General features: G+C 61.6%; 1 protein-coding gene across 8 annotated transcripts in view; it reads right to left on the bottom strand.

The window, feature by feature from the left end:
- Positions 1-21,767, bottom strand: part of PXK (PX domain containing serine/threonine kinase like) — a 48,840-nt gene that overhangs the window by 9,830 nt on the left and 17,243 nt on the right. For all 8 annotated transcript variants that reach the window (XM_056804288.1, XM_056804289.1, XM_056804291.1 and 5 more), the window contains exons 2-16: positions 19,456-19,506; positions 17,838-17,885; positions 13,121-13,307; positions 12,393-12,470; positions 11,883-11,956; positions 10,508-10,582; positions 10,025-10,129; positions 9,099-9,200; positions 7,884-8,045; positions 7,678-7,795; positions 7,002-7,080; positions 6,127-6,175; positions 5,314-5,391; positions 3,145-3,231; positions 922-991 (exon numbers count right to left, since the gene is read on the bottom strand). In XM_056804288.1, the coding sequence (XP_056660266.1) occupies positions 922-991; positions 3,145-3,231; positions 5,314-5,391; positions 6,127-6,175; positions 7,002-7,080; positions 7,678-7,795; positions 7,884-8,045; positions 9,099-9,200; positions 10,025-10,129; positions 10,508-10,582; positions 11,883-11,956; positions 12,393-12,470; positions 13,121-13,307; positions 17,838-17,885; positions 19,456-19,506 (1,363 nt within the window). The remainder of the gene's footprint in view (positions 1-921; positions 992-3,144; positions 3,232-5,313; positions 5,392-6,126; positions 6,176-7,001; positions 7,081-7,677; positions 7,796-7,883; positions 8,046-9,098; positions 9,201-10,024; positions 10,130-10,507; positions 10,583-11,882; positions 11,957-12,392; positions 12,471-13,120; positions 13,308-17,837; positions 17,886-19,455; positions 19,507-21,767) is intronic.

Raw genomic sequence — 21,767 nt, 5'->3', positions numbered from 1 at the left:
TTGGAACCAGCACGCAGTATCAATTCTGAGAGGGAAGGCGAGGGCTCACAAAAATGGGAGCTGACGATTCAGCATTAACCCAGAAAATGAAAGAGCGTTGCGTACTCTCTGCTCAGTGGTGCTAGAAAGCCGCTTTCCCCTGCCTTTTCCTGGTCCTTCTGCTCTGGCCTATCTCAAAGTCCGCCCAAGCTGCCATCTTTGCCGGCTCTGCATCATCATCCCCAGGCGCCCCTCCTCCCTCAGGGCGTAAGGCCGCGGCCTGGCAGGGGGATCCTGAACCCTGCTCAGCAACGATTTCTCTCCCGTCTGTCCCTCTGCCCATCCGTGTCCATCCTCCCACCCACCTCGGGCTCTGGCCATCCACCTGAGCCCAGATGGATGGGGCAGGCAGGCAGGGCCCCCGGGGGCCCCTCACGTCGCTGGATGTTCGAGTGAAGCCCTGAGGTGGGGCCTCATCGTCTGGCTCCTGGCCTAGTCCTCCACCGACTGCCTGTCTCGGAACCATTTCACGGCTCTTCAGGCTGCTTCTCGTTCACAGCCACAAAATGGCCCCCCCCGCCCCCCCCCCCACTTCTGAGGGAGACGCGGCTGAGCAGCCCCCCCAGGCTGCAGCCATGAAGCCCAGCTGTGGCTGCGTCCTTACAAGGGCCGCTTCCTGCCCGTCGCTTCTCCTTTACCGTCCCTCCATCTTAGGAGCAGGACTGTGCGCTGGTCCCAAGGCCGGAGAGCGGCCCGGCCCAGGCTACGGGGGTCGCCCGGCGAGGAATCGAACTGAACCCAGAAGCTCCCCCCTCGCTGCCCCTCGTGGAGGAATGGTGAAGACAGGCAGAATTTCTCCTCGACTGCCCTCCCGTCCACCCCGATCCGCAGACTGGAGAGCCCGGGAGGCCGGACGGAGCGCAGCCGCTTCGAGCCACTTACCTGAATTGTTGGAGTTGCTGTACTTGGCCGAGTGCTCTTCGCTGCCTTCTAACGCGGAGCGTTTAGATTTCTTAAAGGAGAGAGAAGGGAGCGAGAATGAGGCGGCATCCAGGGAAAGGACGGCTTCAGAGGGTGCCGAGGGCCCTGCTGGGGCCTTTGGCGTCACAGCCTCTCATTTAGGGGCTCCCAACAGAGGGCTGTGAACGGTGTTATAAAAGCATGCCTATGTGCGTGCAGATAACATACATGACAACATGCGTGCATTCTGATGTAACTCGCTTCCCTCGCAATCCTGTGTATTTTATTTTGTGTCCTTAAAACCAATTTGAAGGCCAGTTAGGGGGCTCCATGGATGGAGAGACAGGCCTGGAGAGGGCAGGACCCGAGTTCAAGTCTGACCTCAGACATCTCCTGGCCACGTGACACCAGGCAAGTCCCTTCACCCGCTTCTGCCTTGGAACAAACTCACAGGATTATGCCAAGACAGAGCGAGGGCTTATTTTTCAGACCAGGAAGGTTCTGCCGGACCACCCAATGGGTCTGTGACAGGATCGCACGGCCCGGCATCGAACCCAAATCACTGCTGTTAGGGAGCAGTAAACAGACTCGGAGAAGCGATTCCTGAGGCACAAAGGCAAACCCCGCACACTTCTGTTTTTAAGTCTTTTTACATAGGAAGTCGTCTGTGCCCATGACCACATGCACGATTACACACACACATGAGTCGCCACGCCTGTCTGTACATGTGGACATTCATGGGAGGGAGGCTGGTCAGGAATTTCTCTGTTAGCCGCCTGTCCTTTCCCTTCCGCCTTAGTCATCCTGTGCTTAGCTCCGAGGCAGAAGAACGCTCAGGGCCAGGCAATGGGGGTAAGAGACGTGCCCAGCGAGGACGTGTATGGGGCCGGACCCGAACCCAGGACCTCCATCTGGTAAACCTTAAAATTTCACAGACTTATGAATGTTAAAAATTTTACTCCACATTGAGGAATCCTCCAATTCCCTACTTGAAATAATTCCCTACCAGATAGTGAGAACTCTACTTGAATGTGAACACTCCTTGATATGGGAGTATCCCTACTCCACCCCTACTTAAGACTGCTTTAGGGGAGAAAAATCCTTGCTATGGGAGGACCTCTATTCCACCCATACTTAAGAATGCTTTAGGGCAGAAAACTCCTTGCTAAACAATGAAAGTACTTGAAAACCATACTTATAAAGGAAAGGAGTTCTTTGAGCCAGGCCTATTTTTGGAATTGATACAACGGGATGCTAAGTGCCTATAAAGGTGGGGCAACTTGTAAACGACTTAGACCTAAAAGGTGAAAACTTAATCAGAGGTTTTCTCTTAATGAAATTAGTCCACACAGCAGCATTTTTTTCTGACTTACTAAAGAGATTAATCTACTCAGCTGTGAATTCAAAATGGGCTGTCTTTTGGAAAACATCTACAGTGATTGGTAGATGGAAGAACTTAGGGGAGGTGACATAGGAGATTTTGCCCTTAAAAATAAGAGCTCAGAGAAGAGCTGGACGTCATTCTGAAACATTCAGATTGAGGAAGGACTGATTCTGAAACATTCAGATGGAGGAGAGAGCTGGTGAAAGCAGCTGAGATTGATGCTGGCCTTGTGCCACTAGAATCCTTGCTTAGGCAGACCTTGTGGTGAGTGTTAAAAGACTGACTGACTGATCTCTCTCAAGACTCAGGACTAGGCCATGTTGGCTTAAGGCCCTTCATACTTATTTCCTTTTTCTCTCTTTCTCTCTTTTCTTTAATTCCACATTTGTATTAATTAAAATCTCTATAAAACCCAGTTGACTTGGGTATTTGAATAATTGGGAATATTTCCCTGGCGACCACCTTATATTTGATTTAAAAACCAAGACACTGTAGTGAAACATATTTTCTGCGGTCAAATTTACTCACCCTCTCTTATATCTATCACAATTTATATCTTCCACCATTTTAACTCACTACAGTTTACAACATCACTCTTTTAACTGTTACAGTTTAAGGCCTTCAACCATTTTAAATCTTACAGTTTCTGGGCCCAGCTGTCCACCCACTGAGCCGCCCGGCAGTCCCCCCCCAACCCCCCCAGCCACACTGCCCTTTAGGGCTTGACTCTCACAGGGGAAGAGCAGGACCTATTGCAGGCTGAACGTGCAAATCCGTGACCAGTCCCTGCCCCCAAGCGGGCTGCGAGGAGCCCCCCATACCTTCCGGGCCAGGATCTTCCTCCTCCTCCTCTCCTCCTCGGAGCCGTGGTGGGACTTGGCTTTGGTCAGTCGGCGGTGCTGGTGAATCTGCAAAACACCACCACAAGCATCAGGCCCGCCCTGCCCCAAAGGGCTCATTGGGGGCCCATCTCTGCCCCCAAGGGGGCTCTCGCTGCCATCGGGGCCTCCTGATGAAGGCCAGCCTCATCCCCGCGGCTCACGGCCTCGAGAGCCTGGACTGCGCCTGAGAAAAGCGAGACTCCCCGAGGGCTGTCCCAAGCCTCGGCGCCTCCATTTCTTCCTCTACAAGTCCTCTACAGTCCAATCGGACACGAACGACATTTATTCTGGTTCGGGTCCCCCTCAGGAGTGCTGGGGCCTCTGCGGGGTCCCTCTGGGTCAGGGACATGGCCAGGGCCAGGATGGGTCACTGGGGGGAGAGGGGTGGCTGTGCGTGTCTGTGTGCGTGTGCGCGTGTGCGTGTGCTGGACACGGGGGCTGGCGAGGCTGGACGGCAGTGCGTGGGGAGCACCCAGTGGGGCATCTCCTCCTCAGTCCGCTCGTCCTTGGGTGACGTTAGTCAACAAAAAGGCCGCCATGTCCCCGCCCCGGGAGACGCCCCCCGGCTTCGGCTCCTCGTCCTCCCGGCTCGGTTTCTCACTCCCTGCCACCCTTTCAGACGGGCTCTTCACCGACCCCCACACGAGTCAGAGATTGGCTGGGACACGCCTGGGATGGCACCGCGTCAGTGTAAGAGGCGTCCTCGCCACGCTGGCCGAGGGGGCTGCCCCATCGGAAAGGGGGAGTGCCTGTGTTTAGAGAAGCGTCTCGGGGCCCGACGAAGCTCGTCCCCGAGCACTCTGGCCCGTGGCACCGGCCTCCTCTTGGGCCCAGGCTGCTCCTCTCTCCTCTCGGCCTGTGTCCCAGCCCTTCGTGGGGAAGTCGTCTCACCCTGGCAGACTGAGAGCTCCCGGAGAGCCGCCAGTGACCAGCAGCCCCTCCGCCCCCTCGTGCATCGCTTTGCACAAACAAAGAGCATCTTGTGTAGCCCAGACAGACCCATTCTCTGCTCACTTCCTCCGCTTCTCTTCTCCAGGACGGGCGGTTTGGACACTCCCAGCTCTCCCACCCCTCTCTAAAGCTCTCCACTGTGTCAGAACTGCCCTTCTGCGCTAGAGAAAGCCCCTCCTCGGACCCACAACCCTGGCCCGGACCACCACGCTCACGAGGAGCCCGGATCATGCTTGCCTCACGACCAAGTCTATTCCTTCTCCACTTCCCAAACCAGCAGCCCTACACGGCCTTCCCCTTTGTGTACCATTTTCTCTTGTGCAAACTTCAAGTACTTGAGGCCAGGGGGCCGCTCACTGACTGTTTTTGTATCCCCAGATCATAGTGAGGTGATTAGGACAGAGAAGCACTTAATCGATGTTCTATCCATCCACCCACCCATCTATCCGTCTGTCTGTCCATCCATTCATCCATCTGTCCGTCCATCCACCTGTCTGTCCATTCATCCACTCATCTGTCTGTCCATCCACCCACCCATCCATCTGACTATCCATCCATCCACCTGTCTGTCTATCCACCCATCCATCTGTCCGTCCATTCATCCACCCATCCGTCTGTCCATCCACCCACCCATCCATCTGACTGTCCATCCATCCATCCACCTGTCTGTCCATTCATCCACTCATCTGTCTGTCCATCCACCCACCCATCCATCTGACTATCCATCCATCCATCCATCCACCTGTCTGTCTATCCACCCATCCATCTGTCTGTCCATTCATCCACCCATCCATCTGTCCATCCACCCACCCATCCATCTGACTGTCCATCCATCCATCCACCTGTCTGTCCATTCATCCACCCATCCATCTGTCCATCCACCCACCCATCCATCTGACTGTCCATCCATCCATCCACCTGTCTGTCCATTCATCCACCCATCCGTCTGTCCATCCACCCACCCATCCATCTGACTGTCCATCCATCCATCCACCTGTCTGTCCATTCATCCACCCATCCGTCTGTCCATCCACCCACCCATCCATCTGACTGTCCATCCATCCATCCACTCATCTGTCTGTCCACCCACCCACCCATCCAGAAGCCGCATTCTCTGCGAGGGCGGCTAATGGAAGACGGAGAACAGGAGCCGCTTACCAGTTTCTGCTCTTCCACGAGCCTCTTCTCTATGCACTCTTTGGCCACTTTCAGCGCCTCTTTTAGCTTGGCGGGGATCTGGGGAGAGAAGGAGCGAAAGGGTGAAGCCAGAGCGGCGGCTCCTTCTAGGACAAGCGGCCCCCAGCCCCGAGGAGGAAGGACCCGCCGACACGCGCCCTCGCCCAGCCGGGCCCTCGGGCTGCGGCCCTCCCAGGAGACACTGGCAGGAAGGGCCTCCCGTCAGACACGTGCCCCGAGGAAGCGCAGGGCCCACGCAGGGCCCCTCCAGCCATGCTCTCTGCCCTGGGCCACGCGCGGCAAATGGCGCTTTTATTCCCTTCCAAAGCACCTCCCTCCCTGGCTGGAGGCCCACCATCCGGCACAGGCAGGGTGCAGGCCTGGCCACGGAGGGGGCAGGCGCAGAGCTCGCTGCCCTCGAGCCAAAGTCAATGGCCTCGAAAACGAGCTGGAGCATCTTTCGGTCGGTCCCAGCGAGGCCTGTTTGCTCTCAAAGCCTGCATGGCTGCACGGGCTGGCGGGGAGAACGCGGGGTGAAAGCAAGCGAGCAGATGCGCTGTGGGGGGGGGGGGGGTCCCGGGGCTCTGATTGGCCAAGCAAGAGGTTGGGTGATTCCTGAGTGGACCCACTGGAGAAAAAATGGACTTGAAAATCGTTTTCTTTTGACTTTCGACTAGGAAGGTCCTCCGTGAGGGGACGTCCTTAAAGGCACCATGGAGGCCCCCGCCATAGCCACCCCCCAAAGTGGCGCCCAGCCAGCAGCCCCCACGGCCCCGGCTACGAGGTCCGCCTTACCTTAAACTGCGGCTTCTCGGAATTGGCCAAGAAAACGTCACTGAATAACCTGCAAACGCAGAACGAGCCCCTTTTACAGGGGCTGTTGGCTCCCGACCGAGCGGGGGACCAGCGGGGCTGCCCCGAGCCCAGGCCCTGCGGCCTCTCCCGCCCCCTGAGGCCCCGCAGCGCGCGGCCTTCCCCGCGGCCTCAGCCTCGCCCTCCAGGGCCCCCGGAGGCCCGTCTGCCTCCGCATTCCCCTGTGGGCGGTGGCTCTGGCGCCCCTTCAGGTAGGCTCGTTGGCTCACTTCCCTGATCTGGGGCTCCCCACGCTGGCCGTCCTCAGAGCCCCTCCCAGGGCCCCCTCCTGGCCCGACCCAGGCAGGGGGCGGAAGAGCGTCCCTCCTCGCCCCGGCGCCCACGAGGGGAACCGAGAAGAGAGGCCGCGGGAGCTCCCTGACCAGAGCGGCCGACGCAGCGCCCTTCCCTTCTCTTTAGACAAAAGCAGAGGGCTGCCTCCTCCAGGAGGGCCGCCGGCTCTCCTCTTTGGAGGGTGGCGACTACAAACAAGGGGGGATTGGGAGCCCCCGGTGGGGGGGCTCCCACGTGCTCCCCAGGCCCCGGGCACGGGGCGTCTCTTCAGTTCTTTACACGCGCCAGGCTGGAGCGAGGTCAGGATTACAGGGAGGGAAACGCCTGGGTTGCTCTTTAAAGTCAGCCACGAGGCAGAAAAACGTGGGCTCGAGAAAAACTCGAGCGAGCCGAGAACGTCCCGGAAGGTCGATTCCAGCCGTTTGGGCCCAGAATACAGAGCTGCCCCCCCCCCCCCATCCCCCGGCAAAGAGGAGGCCGGGCCGGAGCGGGCGCCCTCCCTGCCCTTCCCAGCAGGGACTTACGGCATCTGCAGGAGGCGGGAGACGCTGGGCGCGCCGTTCTTGCAGGCCTCCGGAGACAGCACGGCCTCCAGCACGGACACTGCAGAGAGACACGGGTGAGCCGAGCGCGCCGGCAGGACGTCCTCCCCCCCAGCGGACCTCCCCAGGCCTGTGAGACGGGGCGGGGAGAGCCCGGAAAGATACGTGTTCTGAAGGACGAGAAAGCCCGATCCGGTTCCGACCCAGCACAACGGGGCCACCCCAGGGGCCGGAGGGACCCTGAGAGCCGCCTCTAAGGCAGAAGCCCCTCGTCTGAGCCCCCAACACTGCGGCAGAGGACTGTGGGGGTCCTTTGAGCCCCGGCTGGGCCCCCCCAAACTGTCTGGGGTCAGCTTTGCAGTGGGAGAGACGGAGGGAGAGACAGACAGACAGACAGACAGACAGGAAGGGATGGGCACCGACAGATGAGTAAATAGAGGCAGAGCCCCGGACCGACACTATGGACAGGAAGACAGGCCGGCGGGAGAGGCTGGAGGAAGAGGCTGGTTGGCAGGAATGCCCGCCTCCCGCCTCTGCCCCCCCCCCCATGGGCTGGCGGGCAGAATCGCCCCATTTTGAGGAGGAGGACACGGAGGACGGGGAGGGCAGTGAGTGGCCCGCCCGTGCCAGCCCCACCCCTGGGAGCCCACGCACTGACCCACGGCTTCCGACGGGGCGGGCGGGAACGTGTCCACCGGCACGGCGTCGGGCGGCCGCCCGTACGTCATCTCGTAGAGCAGGTGGCCGAAGCAGTGCACGTCCACGCTCTCCAGGGTCTGCGGGGGGCGAGCGGAGGGTCACGGCCGAGGCTAGGCCGGGCGCAGGGAAGCCCCCGGGACGCCCCCCGCTCCTGCCCGGACTCACGTTGATCCTCCTCAGCTGGGAGAAATAGGGGCGGTAGAAGGAGGGCAGCCCCAGCAGGGAGTTCTCGAGGTCCAGCAGGCGGCACGTGTCGCCCTCCAGCATCACGTTGGAGGCGTGAAGGTGTCCGTACGGGAAGCCCTTGTCGTGGAGGAACTTGAGTGCCTGCGAGGGCGAGACAAGCGCGGCCGGAGGCTTTTAGACGCCGGCCCAGCCCCCGCCTGCCCCCCACGGGAGCCTCTGAGAGTTCTACGGCAGCCTGACCCGGGGGCTGCCTCCAGGTGGGAGGAAGAGTCTGGCCCTCCTCCTCGGGCCTCCCTCGAGGCCTCGCACCCGCCGTCCCCTCTGCCGAGGCAGAGGCGCCGACGAAGCTCAGGAGGCTTCGGCCCACCTTCGCCAGCTCCCTGTCAGAGAAGGGACGCCGAGGCGTCTTTCCGGGCCGAGAGCAGCCTCGGGGGCCGCCTCTCACGCCTCTGCCCAGAGAGACGCTCTGGCTGGCCGCCTGCGAGGCGCTCTGACGTCTTGGTGGGGTGGCAGCTGCTGTCTTGCCCTGGAGCTGCCTTCAGGTTCGGGCATCTTGGCTGAGCCCTTCCCTTTGGAGTTCCGGCTCGACTCCTTCCTCCTTCATAGCCCCAAACCTTTGCTCCTGAGCTCCCCGCCAGGTGCCGGCCGGGGGGGGAAACCTGCCCCTCTCCTCCTTCCTTCTCCTCTCCTCCACTATCGACTCAATCAGCACAAAATCTCCAGCTGACTCGGGTGCTCCTTAGATTTTGCCCATAAACTCCTTGGCGACCAAAACGATTATTACACTCAGTCTCAGCCACAATTTTAACCCTGACACAACCCAGCGTTTTTCTTCCATTTTAAAAAATGACATTTTACTTTTTACCTCCATTATAAGAAGAACCATTTTAGAAGGTGCTTTTAAACACTGGAGCCAAATGTCAGGCCTTCCCTCCCCCTCTGACCCGAGACGCCGTCCGAGCTGGCCCTCATGCAATGACACTTAAGCAAGCGACACATCCACGCGCAGGCCGCGCACGGGCACACGCGAGACCCCCCAAAGGGCCCTGAAGGGCAGCTTCTGTGAGGCCCCGCGTGCGGAGGAGACACGCCTCGTGGTCTGGGCACGTGGAGTTGCCCGCAGCGCTGCACAGGCACAAGCAGGTCCCTCCCACTTGCCCATCCCCCTGTGGGCCTCGGGGCGGCTCTGCTCACCTCCAGGATCTGCCGGCCGAAGGCCTTGATGTGCGCCAGCTCGAGGCCCTGCGCCTTCTTGGGGCTGCCATACTTCCGCAGGAAGGGCTCTTTGGGCTTGGCCTTTGGGGAAAACAAACCGAAGCTACAGCCTCCCTCCCCAGCCAGGGCAGCCTCCCTAGGCCCACAGCCTCCCCTCACCAGCCAGGACAGCCTCCCCAGACCCGCAGCCTCCCCTCCCCAGACCCGCAGCCTCCCCTCCCCAGACCCGCAGACTCCCTCCCCAGCCAGGGCAGCCTCCCTAGGCCCACAGCCTCCCCATACCAGCCAGGACAGCCTCCCCAGACCCGCAGCCTCCCCTCCCCAGACCCGCAGCCTCCCCTCCCCAGACCCTCAGCCTCCCCTCCCCGGCGAGGGCAGCCTCCCACCCCGGCCGGGCCTCCAAGGGGCAGCCTGGGCCTCCAGAAGGCTGGCTGGCGCCTGGGGCTCAGAGCGCTCTCCCCCACCTGCCCTCCACAGAGCACTCCAGAGAGCTTGTTTAAGCCTCAGAACACCAGGGGCAGCTGAGGCGGCTCTGGAGAGGAGGGGCCGCTCGCTACCTGCGGAGTGCTCGGAGCTGGGCCTCAGGGTCAGGGCTTGGCCGGGGTGTCTGAGGCCAGATGAGAAGCCAGACCTCCGTCCCTGGGTCTGGCTCCATGCGGAGACCCCCAGTTGCCCCTTACGCTGGCTTTTCTACATTGAAATCAAGAGCTCCAGGCCCTGCACTGCCTGTCAGACGGCCCAGAGGGTCCGTTGGACGCCCGGCAGAAGGCTGACATCTGGGGCAGCAATGCTGCCCCCATTTTACAGAAGAGAAAACCGAGCCTCAGAGAGGCCATCCCAGTGTCACCTCTGCTGTGGCAGGTCTAGGATTCAAATCCAGGACCCTGTGGGCTGCCCGCGCGTACCTTGTAGATGAGGTCCCTCAGGGTTCCCCTCTCGTTGAACGTGCGAATGACCAGAGCGGACGACTCGCTGGCCGTGGAGAAGGTGACTCGGTAGATGTGGGGGTGCTGTCAGGGCAAAGAGCACGAGGGCCGCGTCAGCCCAGTGGTCGGCGCTGACGCCGGGCCTGCTCTCTCCAGGCGCCAGTGAGTCTTCTGTGCCCAAACCAGCCCACAGGTGCAGAGCATGCCAACTGCACGTGCCAGGAGAGGGGGAGACGGGTAGAGACAAGAGCCCCCAGGGGCCTGAGCAGAGAGGGGCACCAGGAGCCGTTCATGCCCAGCCAGGCACCAGGGAAGCCCCCTGGGGCGGCGGGGCCTGCTCAGGTGGGCACAGGTGGGCACGGCTCAGGCCTTCCAGGCTCTGGGCCTGGTCTCTGCCACGGCAAGTAGCCTGGGGCCAGGGTGGGGAGGGGAGATGTGGCCAAGGCAGGGGGAGGCCCTCACCGAGCAGGAGGGCAGGAGCCGGATGAGCCACTGGAAGTCCTTGTCCGCCAGGTACTTGTCCGGGCCCAGGTCGGCCTGCAGGGCAGAAAGCGCGGGGACGTCGGTGTTTCGAGGCCCCCCTACCCCCGCCGCCGCTGGATCTCCCGGGGACAGCACGGCCCAGCTCCGAGGCCACAGCCCGACTCCCAGCCTGGCCTGACTCCTGGCCTGACTCCCGGCCTGACTCCAGGCCTAGCCTGACTCTCGGCCTGACTCCGGACCTAGCCTGACTGCCAGCCTGACTCCTGGCCCAACTCCTAGCCTAGCCTGACTCCTGGCCCAACTCCTGGCCTAGCCTGACTCCCGGCCTGACTCCGGACCTAGCCTGACTGCCAGCCTGACTCCTGGCCCAACTCCTAGCCTAGCCTGACTCCTGGCCTAGCCTGACTCTCGGCCTAGCCTGACTCTCGGCCTAGCCTAACTCCCGTCCTAACCTGACTCCTGGCCTGACTCCTGGCCTAGCCTGACTGTCAGCCTGATTCCTGGCCCGACTCCTGGCCTAGCCTGACTCCTGGCCTAGCCTGACTCTCGGCCTAGCCTGACTCTCGGCCTAGCCTAACTCCCGTCCTAACCTGACTCCTGGCCTGACTCCTGGCCTAGCCTGACTGCCAGCCTGACTCCTGGCCCAACTCCTAGCCTAGCCTGACTCCTGGCCTAACTCCCGTCCTAACCTGACTCCTGGCCTGACTCCTGGCCTAGCCTGACTGCCAGCCTGATTCCTGGCCCGACTCCTAACCTAGCCTGACTCCTAGCCTAGCCTGACTCCCGGCCTGACTCCCAGCCTAGCCTGACTCCCGGCCTGACTCCCGGTCTAGGCTAACTCTTGGCCTAGCCTGACTCCTGGCCTGACTCCGGACCTAGCCTGACTGCCAGCCTGACTCCTGGCCCGACTCCTAGCCTAGCCTGACTCCCGGCCTAGCCTGACTCCTGCCCTAGCCTGACTCCCGGCCTGACGCCCAGCCTAGCCTGACTCCCAGCCTAGGCTAACTCTTGGCCTAGCCTGACTCCCGGCCCGACTCCTAGCCTAGCCTGACTCCTGCCCTAGCCTGACTCCCGGCCTGACGCCCAGCCTAGCCTGACTCCCGGTCTAGGCTGACTCTTGGCCTAGCCTGACTCCCAGCCTAGGCTAACTCTTGGCCTAGCCTGACTCCCGGCCCGACTCCTAGCCTAGCCTGACTCCTGCCCTAGCCTGACTCCCGGCCTGACGCCCAGCCTAGCCTGACTCCCGGTCTAGGCTGACTCTTGGCCTAGCCTGACTCCCAGCCTAGGCTAACTCTTGGCCTAGCCTAACTCCCGGCCCGACTCCCGGCCGGCCCCTGCGGGCCCCGCCACGTACCCAGCTGAGCACGAGCCGCTCCTTGGGCTGGTTCTTGCTCTTCATGAGGAAATATCTCTTACGGATCCTCCAGCCTGGCAGGCGGGCATCGGGGGAGAGAAGCACAGATGCTGTGTCAGGCCTGGCCCGGCCGTCCCGGGGTGACGGGACCCCCCTTGGGGTCCGCTCTGGAGGTCGGCCTCAGAGGCTTCCCCAGAGGAGGCCCCAGTCAGTGACGTCCCTGGCTGGATCTCGCTCTATGCCTCACGAGAGCTCCCCACCCCCTATTCCCATCGGGGAACCCTGCCCTAGTCATGGCCCCACAGCCTGCCTCAGTTTCTACAGCTATAAAATGGGGACATCAGCAGTGCCTGCCTCCTGGGCTGCTGGCAGGAAGAAGTGAGATCCTATGTGGAAAGAGCTTCGGAAAGCCCTGGGGGTTTGGGGGTGGGAGGGGGGACAGTGTCTGAGGGTGGATCGGAACCCAGGACCCCTGGCTTCCAGGGCCCCAGGGGGAGGGGCGGGACTCACCTATGTCCTTCAGGGGCTCCACCACCTCCCATTTGGGCTCTGAGCGAAAGAACATGGAGACCTGCTGCAAGGCAATCTCTGCAAAGATGGGGGAAGTGTTAGTGCCTGGCAGCGGCCCGCGGCAAGAGGCGGGTCAGCCTCTGCTCCCTCACCTTCCGCCCTAGGATGGACGCCGTAAGGGCAGGCAAGGGGCCGGCAGGGGGCTGGGAAGGGTCTGAGACCAGACTGGAACCCAGGACCCCGCTGCAGGCCGGCTGCGGCCCCTGCCCCTTCCCAGAGAACGAGGAAACGGACTCCCTCGGCTGGGGCCCACCAGGAGTAACGTCTAAGCTAGAACCCGGACGTCAGGCCCGCCAGCCCACAACCCCCCACGGCATCGCCGCCCAGCCTTGAAGTGCTTTCAGAGCGAATGCCGAGCAGCCAGCCTGGCCTCCTCCGAGTCAAATGGGGAAGGAGAGGATTCGCAGGGAAGGCTTCCTGGAGGAGGCGGAGGGGCCGACCAGGAGAGACAAGAGGAGGAGGGATCCCACTCCAGGTAAGGACCACGGGGGTACAGAGAGCGGGGACGGCCAGGACGGGGCTGGGGATCTGGGCCGCCAAAGGCCTCCGGTGCCAGGACGTGCTGCCACCCAAGGGGCCCCGGGGCCACAAAAGTGGCCCGGCCCGAGAGAAGCGGGGCGCTCCAGGCCTGGTCTCCCCCCACGGCGTCCTCCGCCGGCAGCACTCACCGGTGTAGTTGGCGGAATAGTTGTTGGGGTCGAGAAACTTCTTCACCAGCTCGCAGTTGGCCAGCAGGTGGTTGGTGGTGATGACGTCGAGATAGCGCTGGAGGCCCTTCTGCCGCTCGGCGATGAACTCGCGCTCCATGTTGCCGATCAGTTTTTTGGGAGGAAGAGGCAGGCTCAGCCCGGAAATCTTGGACAGAACAGGGAAAGCCATGAGCCCGCCCGCCGCCGGCCCGGCGGAAAGCTGGAGACCGGCAGGGCAGAGGCCCCCCACCCCCGCCCGGACCACTCGGGACTGCGGAGGCCCTACGAGCTTCCCTCTTCCTTTGGACAGTGCTCTGAAGGCTCCTCAGCGCCGTCCGGGCCTTCAGCCACTGTTGGGAAGGTCCCCCCCGAAGGGCTGCACTGTTGAAAGCGCAGCCGGCCAAGCAGAGATGTCGGTGACGGCCGGCCGAGGGACCGACGAGTCAAGGCGCGCCAAGAGCACTCGACCCCCCCCCCCAAGGAAAAAGAAAGAACCGCACAAGGCTGGCGCGTCCCCCTCCTCCGGAGCCATCTGTTCCGGGAGCTCCGGGCTCTGCCCCCCTCGGCCAGCCTCCCCAGAAGTCCTCACCGAAGGGGACCCGAAGGCGGCCCGCTTCACTTGATCCTAGGGACGCTCTTCTCCGTTTTCAGGCATCTCAGCCCGGAACGGCGGAGGAGAGGAAGCCCAGACAGCCAAGAAGCTGCCCTCGAAGCCGCCCACATCCGAGAATTCAGCCCATCCGGTGCCGAGTGCGAGTGCAGGGCCGCACGGACGGGGGAGCCGCACAGACGGCCCCTCTCGGCCCGCCGAAGGAATGTCTATCACGGTCGGCCGTGAATGTACGCTTTGCCGGTTTCATGGCTGCTTCGGCGCCCCGTCACACAACTTCCTTTACTTGAGAAAGAAACTTCTCTAGAAGGAAGCTCCAGCGCTGCCAGCCCACCCCCGGGGCTCCGGACTTCGGGCTCCGGGCTCCAGGTTTTGGGCTCCAGGCTTTGGGCTCTGGGCTTGGGGTTCAGGCTCCCGGCTTTGGGCTCTGGGCTCCAGGCTTCAGGTTTTGGGCTCCAGGCTTTGGACTCTGGGCTTGGGGTTCAGGCTCCAGGCTCCGGGATCCAGGCTCCAGGCTTCAGGTTTTGGGCTCTGGGCTTCGGGCTCCAGGCTTCAGGTTTTGGGCTCCGGGCTTTGGGCTCTGGGCTTGGGGTTCAGGCTCTCGGCTTTGGGCTCTGGGCTTCGGGCGCCGGGCTCCAGGCTTCAGGTTTTGGGCTCTGGGCTCCAGACTTTGGGCTCTGGGCTTGGGGTTCAGGCTCTCGGCTTTGGGCTCTGGGCTTCGGGCGCCGGGCTCCAGGCTTCAGGTTTTGGGCTCTGGGCTTCAGGTTTTGGGCTCCAGGCTTTGGGCTCTGGGCTTGGGGTTCAGGCTCTCGGCTTCGGGCGCCGGGCTCCAGGCTTCAGGTTTTGGGCTCTGGGCTCCAGGCTTTGGGCTCTGGGCTTGGGGTTCAGGCTCCTGGCTTTGGGCTCTGGGCTTCGGGCGCCGGGCTCCAGGCTTCAGGTTTTGGGCTCTGGGCTCCAGGCTTTGGGCTCTGGGCTTGGGGTTCAGGCTCTCGGCTTTGGGCTCTGGGCTTCGGGCGCCGGGCTCCAGGCTTCAGGTTTTGGGCTCCAGGTTTTGGGCTCCAGGCTTTGGGCTCTGGGCTTGGGGTTCAGGCTCCTGGCTTTGGGCTCTGGGCTTCGGGCGCCGGGCTCCAGGCTCCAGGCTTTGGGCTCTGGGCTTGGGGTTCAGGCTCCCGGCTTTGGGCTCTGGGCTCCAGGCTTCAGGTTTTGGGCTCCAGGCTTTGGACTCTGGGCTTGGGGTTCAGGCTCCAGGCTCCGGGATCCAGGCTCCAGGCTTCAGGTTTTGGGCTCTGGGCTTCGGGCTCCAGGCTTCAGGTTTTGGGCTCTGGGCTTCAGGTTTTGGGCTCCAGGCTTTGGGCTCTGGGCTTGGGGTTCAGGCTCCCGGCTTTGGGCTCTGGGCTTCGGGCGCCGGGCTCCATGCTTCAGGTTTTGGGCTCCAGGTTTTGGGCTCTGGGCTTGGGGTTCAGGTTTTGGGCTCCAGGTTTTGGGCTCTGGGCTTGGGGTTCAGGCTCTCAGCTTTGGGCTCTGGGCTTCGGGTGCCGGGCTCCAGGCTTCAGGTTTTGGGCTCCAGGTTTTGGGCTCTGAGCTTGGGGTTCAGGTTTTGGGCTCTGGGCTCTGGGTTTCGGGCTCCGGGCTCCAGGCTTCAGATTTTGGGCTCCAGGTTTGGGGCTCTGGGCTTGGGGTTCAGGCTCCCGGCTTTGGGCTCTGGGCTTCGGGCGCCGGGCTCCAGGCTTCAGGTTTTGGGCTCCAGGTTTTGGGCTCTGGGCTTGGGGTTCAGGTTTTGGGCTCCGGGCTTCGGGCTCCAGGTTTTGGGCTCCAGGCTTTGGGCTCTGGGCTTGGGGTTCAGGCTCCCGGCTTTGGGCTCTGGGCTCCAGGCTTCAGGTTTTGGGCTCCAGGCTTTGGACTCTGGGCTTGGAGTTCAGGCTCCAGGCTCCGGGCTCCAGGCTCCGGGCTCCAGGTTTTGGGCTCCAGGTTTTGGGCTCTGGGCTTGGGGTTCAGGTTTTGGGCTCTGGGCTCTGGGCTTCGGGCTCCGGGCTCCAGGCTTCAGGTTTTGGGCTCCAGGTTTGGGGCTCTGGGCTTGGGGTTCAGGCTCCCGGCTTTGGGCTCTGGGCTTCGGGCTCCGGGCTTTGGGCTCTGGGCTTCAGGCTCCAGGCTCCGGGCTCTGGGCTCTGGGCTTCAGTTCTCTTATTTGTTCATCAGATCTTTACAGGGATGTTTCCAGCCTCCATAGCAGGCAGCCAGGAAAGCAAAGAGCCCTCCAGCTGCCCGAGGCAGGGATGGGCGGCTTCTGAGGCGCCATCATCAGGGCCCAGCCTCGTGCCCAGCCCACGCCACGTCTTTTTCTTTCCACAGAACGGCAGGGGACAAGCCTGCCCGTGTCCATCCGCAACTCTCTCTGTCCCCGGCAGAAGCGGGCTTCCTCCCCTCGACGCTCGCATTGTTCTGGGCCGGAGCTCAGGTGCATTCAGAGATGCTCTGCTAAACACTTATCAAGTCCCTGCTGTGTGCCGGGCACCATGCCAAGCACTGGGGAGGCACTGCCCGCCCCCCGACGAGGGGCCTGGTATGGCCACAGGGAGGTTCAGAGTGGAGGTGGTTGTCGACCTTGGCCCCCTCTCATCCCGGCCCCCCGGCTCCAGGCCATCCCCCGGGGCTGGACTCTCCTCCTTCACCCTCTTTGGCTCCACACTGCCCTGAGTGCGAGGTCATGCCCCTGAACAGCACGGATGGGTCTCCTCACCCACCGTGGTGTGAACTTTACATTACTCCACCCATACTCAGACATACTTTAGGGGAAGATAAAGTTGTAAACTCCCAATTGAACAATGAAGGTACTTAACGCAAACCTTATAGTGAAGCTAGACCTTAAATTAAGTCTATTTTTAGATCTAATACAAAAAGGTGTTAAGTACCTGAAAAGGTTAAATTAATCACAAAAAGGTCAAGTAACTCACAAAAGATGAGTTTAACAAAGAGGTGTGAAGTACCTCAGAAGATAAAATCTAACCAGAGAAGGTGAGAACTAAAGAGTGGTGAGAACTAAGAATGGGCAGTCCTGGGAAAAAGTGTCTACTGTGATTGGTAGACATGAAAATCTAGGGGAGGTGACATAAGAGAAAAGTTTTTTAAAAGGAGGTCTAGATGAGCAGCAAAAAGGTGAGTTCAGGACTGGAACTGAGTCTGGAGGATCTCCCTCAGACAGCTTCCTTGAGACGGTCTCGTGGTGAGTGATAAGACTGACTTCCTTTCCCTTGGGCTCAGGGAGGGCACTTTGGCCAAGGCCTTTAACTCCTGCCTGGCTCAGCCTGAACTGGAGCAGTTTAAATGAACTAACTCTTTTCTCTCTCTCTCTCTTCTCCTTAATTCCCTCTTTCTCTATTAATTAAAATCACCATCATTTCCAGCTGACTTGGGTATTTTATTATTGGGGATTTCCCCTGGTGACCAATTAATTTAGATTTTTCAAGTCACAATGCTAAAATTATCTTACAGTGGCCAAGCCCTGCCTGCCTCCTGGGGGCTCCTCCCTGTCTCCCACCTCCCCCATCCCCGCATGTGCCTCGTGGATCTCGTCTCCCCCGACTCCTTGAGGCCGCAAGCTTGCCCATGCCATTCCCACGCTTGCTGCATGGTCTCCACTCGCTGGCACCGGTCTCCGGCGCACCCTTTGTCTCCCCTGCAGATTCCAGCCTTGCCCTTGGAGCCAAGAGGTCCCCAACACCGGAGCCCATCGCATCCTCTCGGTCCCCATCCTCAGCGGCTTCCCGTCCTCTCTCGGACGCTGCTGGGGAGAAGGCTGTCTGCGGGGCTGATCCGGCGAGGGCCTGGGCGGGAGGGGGTGCAGATGCCCACAGAACACGCAGATGCTGCGCCCGGGCACACAGTCAGGCTTGGGGGGTCAAGGTGGTCCTCGTCTCCCCAGCCCTGGCCCTCCCGGTGCCCCGATGTCTCAGAACCCATCTGGGCGTGGGGGCAGGCGTGGAAGGCCACTGGCCGCCCCCGGGTCCCCTCTGGGGGTTCCTTTCCTCGCTGGGCGTCAGATGCAGCCAATAGACTCCCCCCGAGGCCCCGGCCCTGCCCGGCACTCACCTGCAGGCTGCTGTTGAGTAAGTCGAAGTCACTGTATCGTCTCACGATCTGTGGGGACAAGAGCAGGGCATGACACAGCGGCAGCACCCGCCGGGGACTCCGCACTGCCCTAGGCGCCTGGGGGGGACCTGGGAGGCCACTTTGCAGAGGAGGGAACTGAGGGCCCTGGAGGAGGCGGCAGACAGCCCGAGGCACAGTGGCGCCGGGGACGGGCATGAGCAGAGATGCAGAGCGGAGCCTCCCCTGGCGATCTCGCAGCTGTCTGCCGGGCTGGGGGGGGGGGGGGGGGAGACCCGCCTCCCTCCAAGCTGAGCGGGGGCTCCTCCTCTGTCTGGCCCGAGGCAGGGCAGGATTCAAATTCAGTTCTTCCTGTCTCTACATCATCATCCTGTCGGCTGTCCCACGGCCGCCTCCCCTGCTGGCACCGAGGCCTCGAGGAGGAGAGGCCCAAAGAGCGGCCCAGAGAAGGCGCCGCGGCCACCCCGACCAGGCGTGGGGGAGTCTCAGGAAAGGGGGGCCTGAAAACTGGACGGGGGGACAGAAGAGGACAGGAAAGAGCCCAAGAGAGCGGCCTGAAGGGACGACGAGGCCAAGGCAAAACCTGGCTGTTTTCAGACAGGAAAGTGAATGGAGGAAAAGCACTTGATTAAGGCCAAGCGGAGGGCCGAGCCCAGGGTGCCCCGAGGGTCCGAAGGGACGGACGGACAGACAGACGGACAGAGAGGCTGCTGGGGGGCTCATGGGGCGGGCGGGGGGGGGGGGGGGGGAGGAGTGCCTCAGGAAGACTTTCTCTACTCCAAGCCACAACGGGCCGCTTCCCTTTTCTCAGAGGAAGCGGCTTCAGCAGCCCTCACTAGCCCCACCACATGCGTGTGACTCGGGACAATTCAGAGAGAGAAGGAAAGGGGGAGGGGGAGGGAGGGAGGGGGAAAAGGGGGAAGGGGGAGGGGGAGGGAGGGGGAAAGGGGGGGGGGAGAGGGGGGAGAAGAGAAAGGAGGAGGGGAGAGGGAAGGGGAGAAAGGAGGGGACAGACAGACAGGAGAGGCAGAGACAGCGAGAGAGCTCAGGGGGATCCTTGGCCAGCCCAGCGCCCCTGTTAAGACCTCCCCATCCCCACTGGGGACGAGGGGCCCCAGGACAAGAGGGATTCTAGAGTGGGCAGGCAGAAATGACCGCAGCTCACTCTTCCAGGCTCTCTGTCTGTCTGTCTTTCTGTTTGCATCTCTGGGTCTGTCTCTGGGTCTGTCTGTGACTCTGTCCGTCCGTCTCTGCCCGTCTCGGGCCTCTTTCTCGCCATGACGACAGAGGCAGCAGCCGGTAGATGGGGGGGGGGGGGGATCCCCGGGGGACAAGCCTCCCGTGGGTGCCTCAGGAAGGTTCCGAGGCGGGGGATGGAGGGGGATGGTGGCGGCGGGCCTGGGCGGCTGCCCAGAACGGGAAGTGCTCTCGGAAATAAAGGGGAAAAGCCGTTTCCGCCCTCTGTTCTTAGGTTCTAGGAATTGCTTGAAAAGGAATTCCTGGAGACTATTTTTGTGCCCCCAGCAGAGCTCGATGGGGGAGGGGCACATCGATGGGGGAGAGGGGCGCCCCGGTGCTCGGGGCTCCCAACCTGCCTTACCTGCCAGCTGTTCTCTATGGCGATTCCTCTCTGCACGCGGATGATGTACTCCTGAAAAGGAAGCAGAAGAGCCTGCGCTGAAACAGTCTCACTGGGAGAGCCCGGACGAGCCACGCCGCCCCCGGCCTGGGCAGGATCCCCGCACACCCATGTGCGCACACACAAACACACCCACGTGTGCACACACAAACACACCCATGTGCGCACACACAAACACACCCATGTGCGCACACACAAACACACCCACATGCGCACACACAAACACACCCATGTGCGCACACACAAACACACCCATGTGCACACCAACACACCCATGTGCGCACATGCACACTACACACAGGCTCGCACAACACCCACACACGCACATGTACACACGTGTGTGCACGCACACACACGCACGACAAAACCAAGACCCCAATGAGGTTTCAGAGAATCCCAGCACGTGGCTCACGAGGAGACCCAGCAAAGTCCCCAGCGGCGATGGGCAGCCCCGGCGACGGGGAGGATGGCGACCACATAAACTTTGGGCCGGGCCGGGAGGACCCGAGACTTCTTGGCCGTCCCATCCACTCCGGGCTTTAAGGCCCCCCGATACGGCCCCAGCCCGTAACGTGTCCCCTCGAGTCTGGTCTTGCTGGCCATCCCACCGGCCCGGCCACCTCCGCCCAGCCAAGCCCGGCCTTGGGGCCTCCCCCAAACGGGCTCTCCTCTGTCCGAGGCATAACCCCTGTAACAAGTCTGGGGCTCACTGCCAGGCGCCGGCCCGCAGCCAGCTCTTCGGGGGCCGTCGGGGGAGGTGACTCAGCCAGGGTCACATGGCTGGGCAGGGCTGAGGCCAGACTGAGCCAGGCCCACGCTGCGGCAGCTGCCCGGCCTGGCAACCGGCCCCGCGCACGACCTCTGACACGGGAACCACATTCCTGCTTACCAGCCATCCGGCATGGCGGCCTCCACAAAGGGCCCCCCGCCGCCCCCCCAGCCCCGGGGGCAGGGCCCAAGCACAGGCTGGCCCGGGGCACCCGGATCCTCAGGGCTGCCCCCTCCCGCCGGACAGTCTGGGCCGAGAAGGAGGCCCTCACGCTGGGTCGCTGGTGACCCTTCAAATCAGCCTCCAGTCTGAGCTCAATGTTCCTGCCTTCGGAGCCCCCAACAGCCTCAGTAATTAATACCAGTAGCGAAATCCAGCCTCCCCGCGAGCCCCCACAGGACCAAGAAGCGACTCCCCTTGGCCCCTCGGATCCCGGGCTCCGGCCCTCACAGCTCAGAGCCTGCATGGACCCCAGGAGCCATGATGAGGCTCGAGGCCTGGGTTGACAGCAGCAACTCACCACAACCAAGACGAGGAAGGAGCAAGGACAGAATCTCCACACGGCACCACGTCTGGGCTCCGTGACGAGAATCCTGCTGTGATAATCATCTAACTACTGGGCAGCAGGGCACCTCAATGGACTGAGACGGAGATCCAGGGTTCAAATCTGGCCTCCAAGACCCCCTGGTTGGGGGTCCCTGGACAAGTCACTTCACCTCACTGCTCCTCTGCCTTAGAACCAGCACAGAGGATTGAATCTAAGATGGAAGGGAAGGGTTTAAAAAAAAGTGAGGCGGACAGCTGGGTAGCTCAGTGGATGGAGAGCCAGGCCTAGAGATGGGAGGTCCTGGGTTCAAATCTGACCTCAGACACTTCCCAGCTGTGTGACCCTGGGCAAGTCACTTTACCCCCATTGCCTAGCCCTTACCTCTCTTCTGCCTTGGAGCCAATACACAGTATTGATTCCAAGACGGAAGGTGAGGGGTTAAAAAAAAAAAAGTAAGGATTGAGGAAGGGGAGGCCAGGAAAGAATAAAGTATAATTAAAACAAAATGGGAAGCCAGCAAGGTCAGTGGCAATCCCCAGCAAATTCTGACAATCTGATGTTAGAGCGATGCCCAGCGAGCGCCCAGTGGAGGAAGGGGATGGCTGAGAGGCAGCAACAGCAGTTCCTCCCAGACCAGCTTTCCTGGACCATTAGCACCAGGGCAGGCTGGGCACAGGGCTTATGAAGATGTCAGCCAAGCACCTGCCAACCCCTTGTGCCATCATGGGCAACCAGGCAGAGTTCCCACGCCCCTTCTACAGAGCACCCGCTAGAGGACTGCCCTCCTCCCCCACCCTGATGTTTTTAACCCTTACCTTCCACCTTAGAATCAATACTATGGTTCCATAGCAGAAGAGTGGGGAGGGTTAGGCAGCAGGGGTGACTTGACTTGTCCACAGTCACATAGCTAGGAATGTCTGAGGCCAGATTTGGACCCAGGATCTCCAGGCCTGGCTC

This window comes from Monodelphis domestica, chromosome 7, assembly GCF_027887165.1.
Source record: "Monodelphis domestica isolate mMonDom1 chromosome 7, mMonDom1.pri, whole genome shotgun sequence".
Taxonomy (NCBI): Eukaryota; Metazoa; Chordata; class Mammalia; order Didelphimorphia; family Didelphidae; genus Monodelphis; species Monodelphis domestica.
The sequence above is the reverse complement of the archived record's forward strand: the minus strand, read 5'-3'. Positions and strand labels throughout refer to the sequence as shown.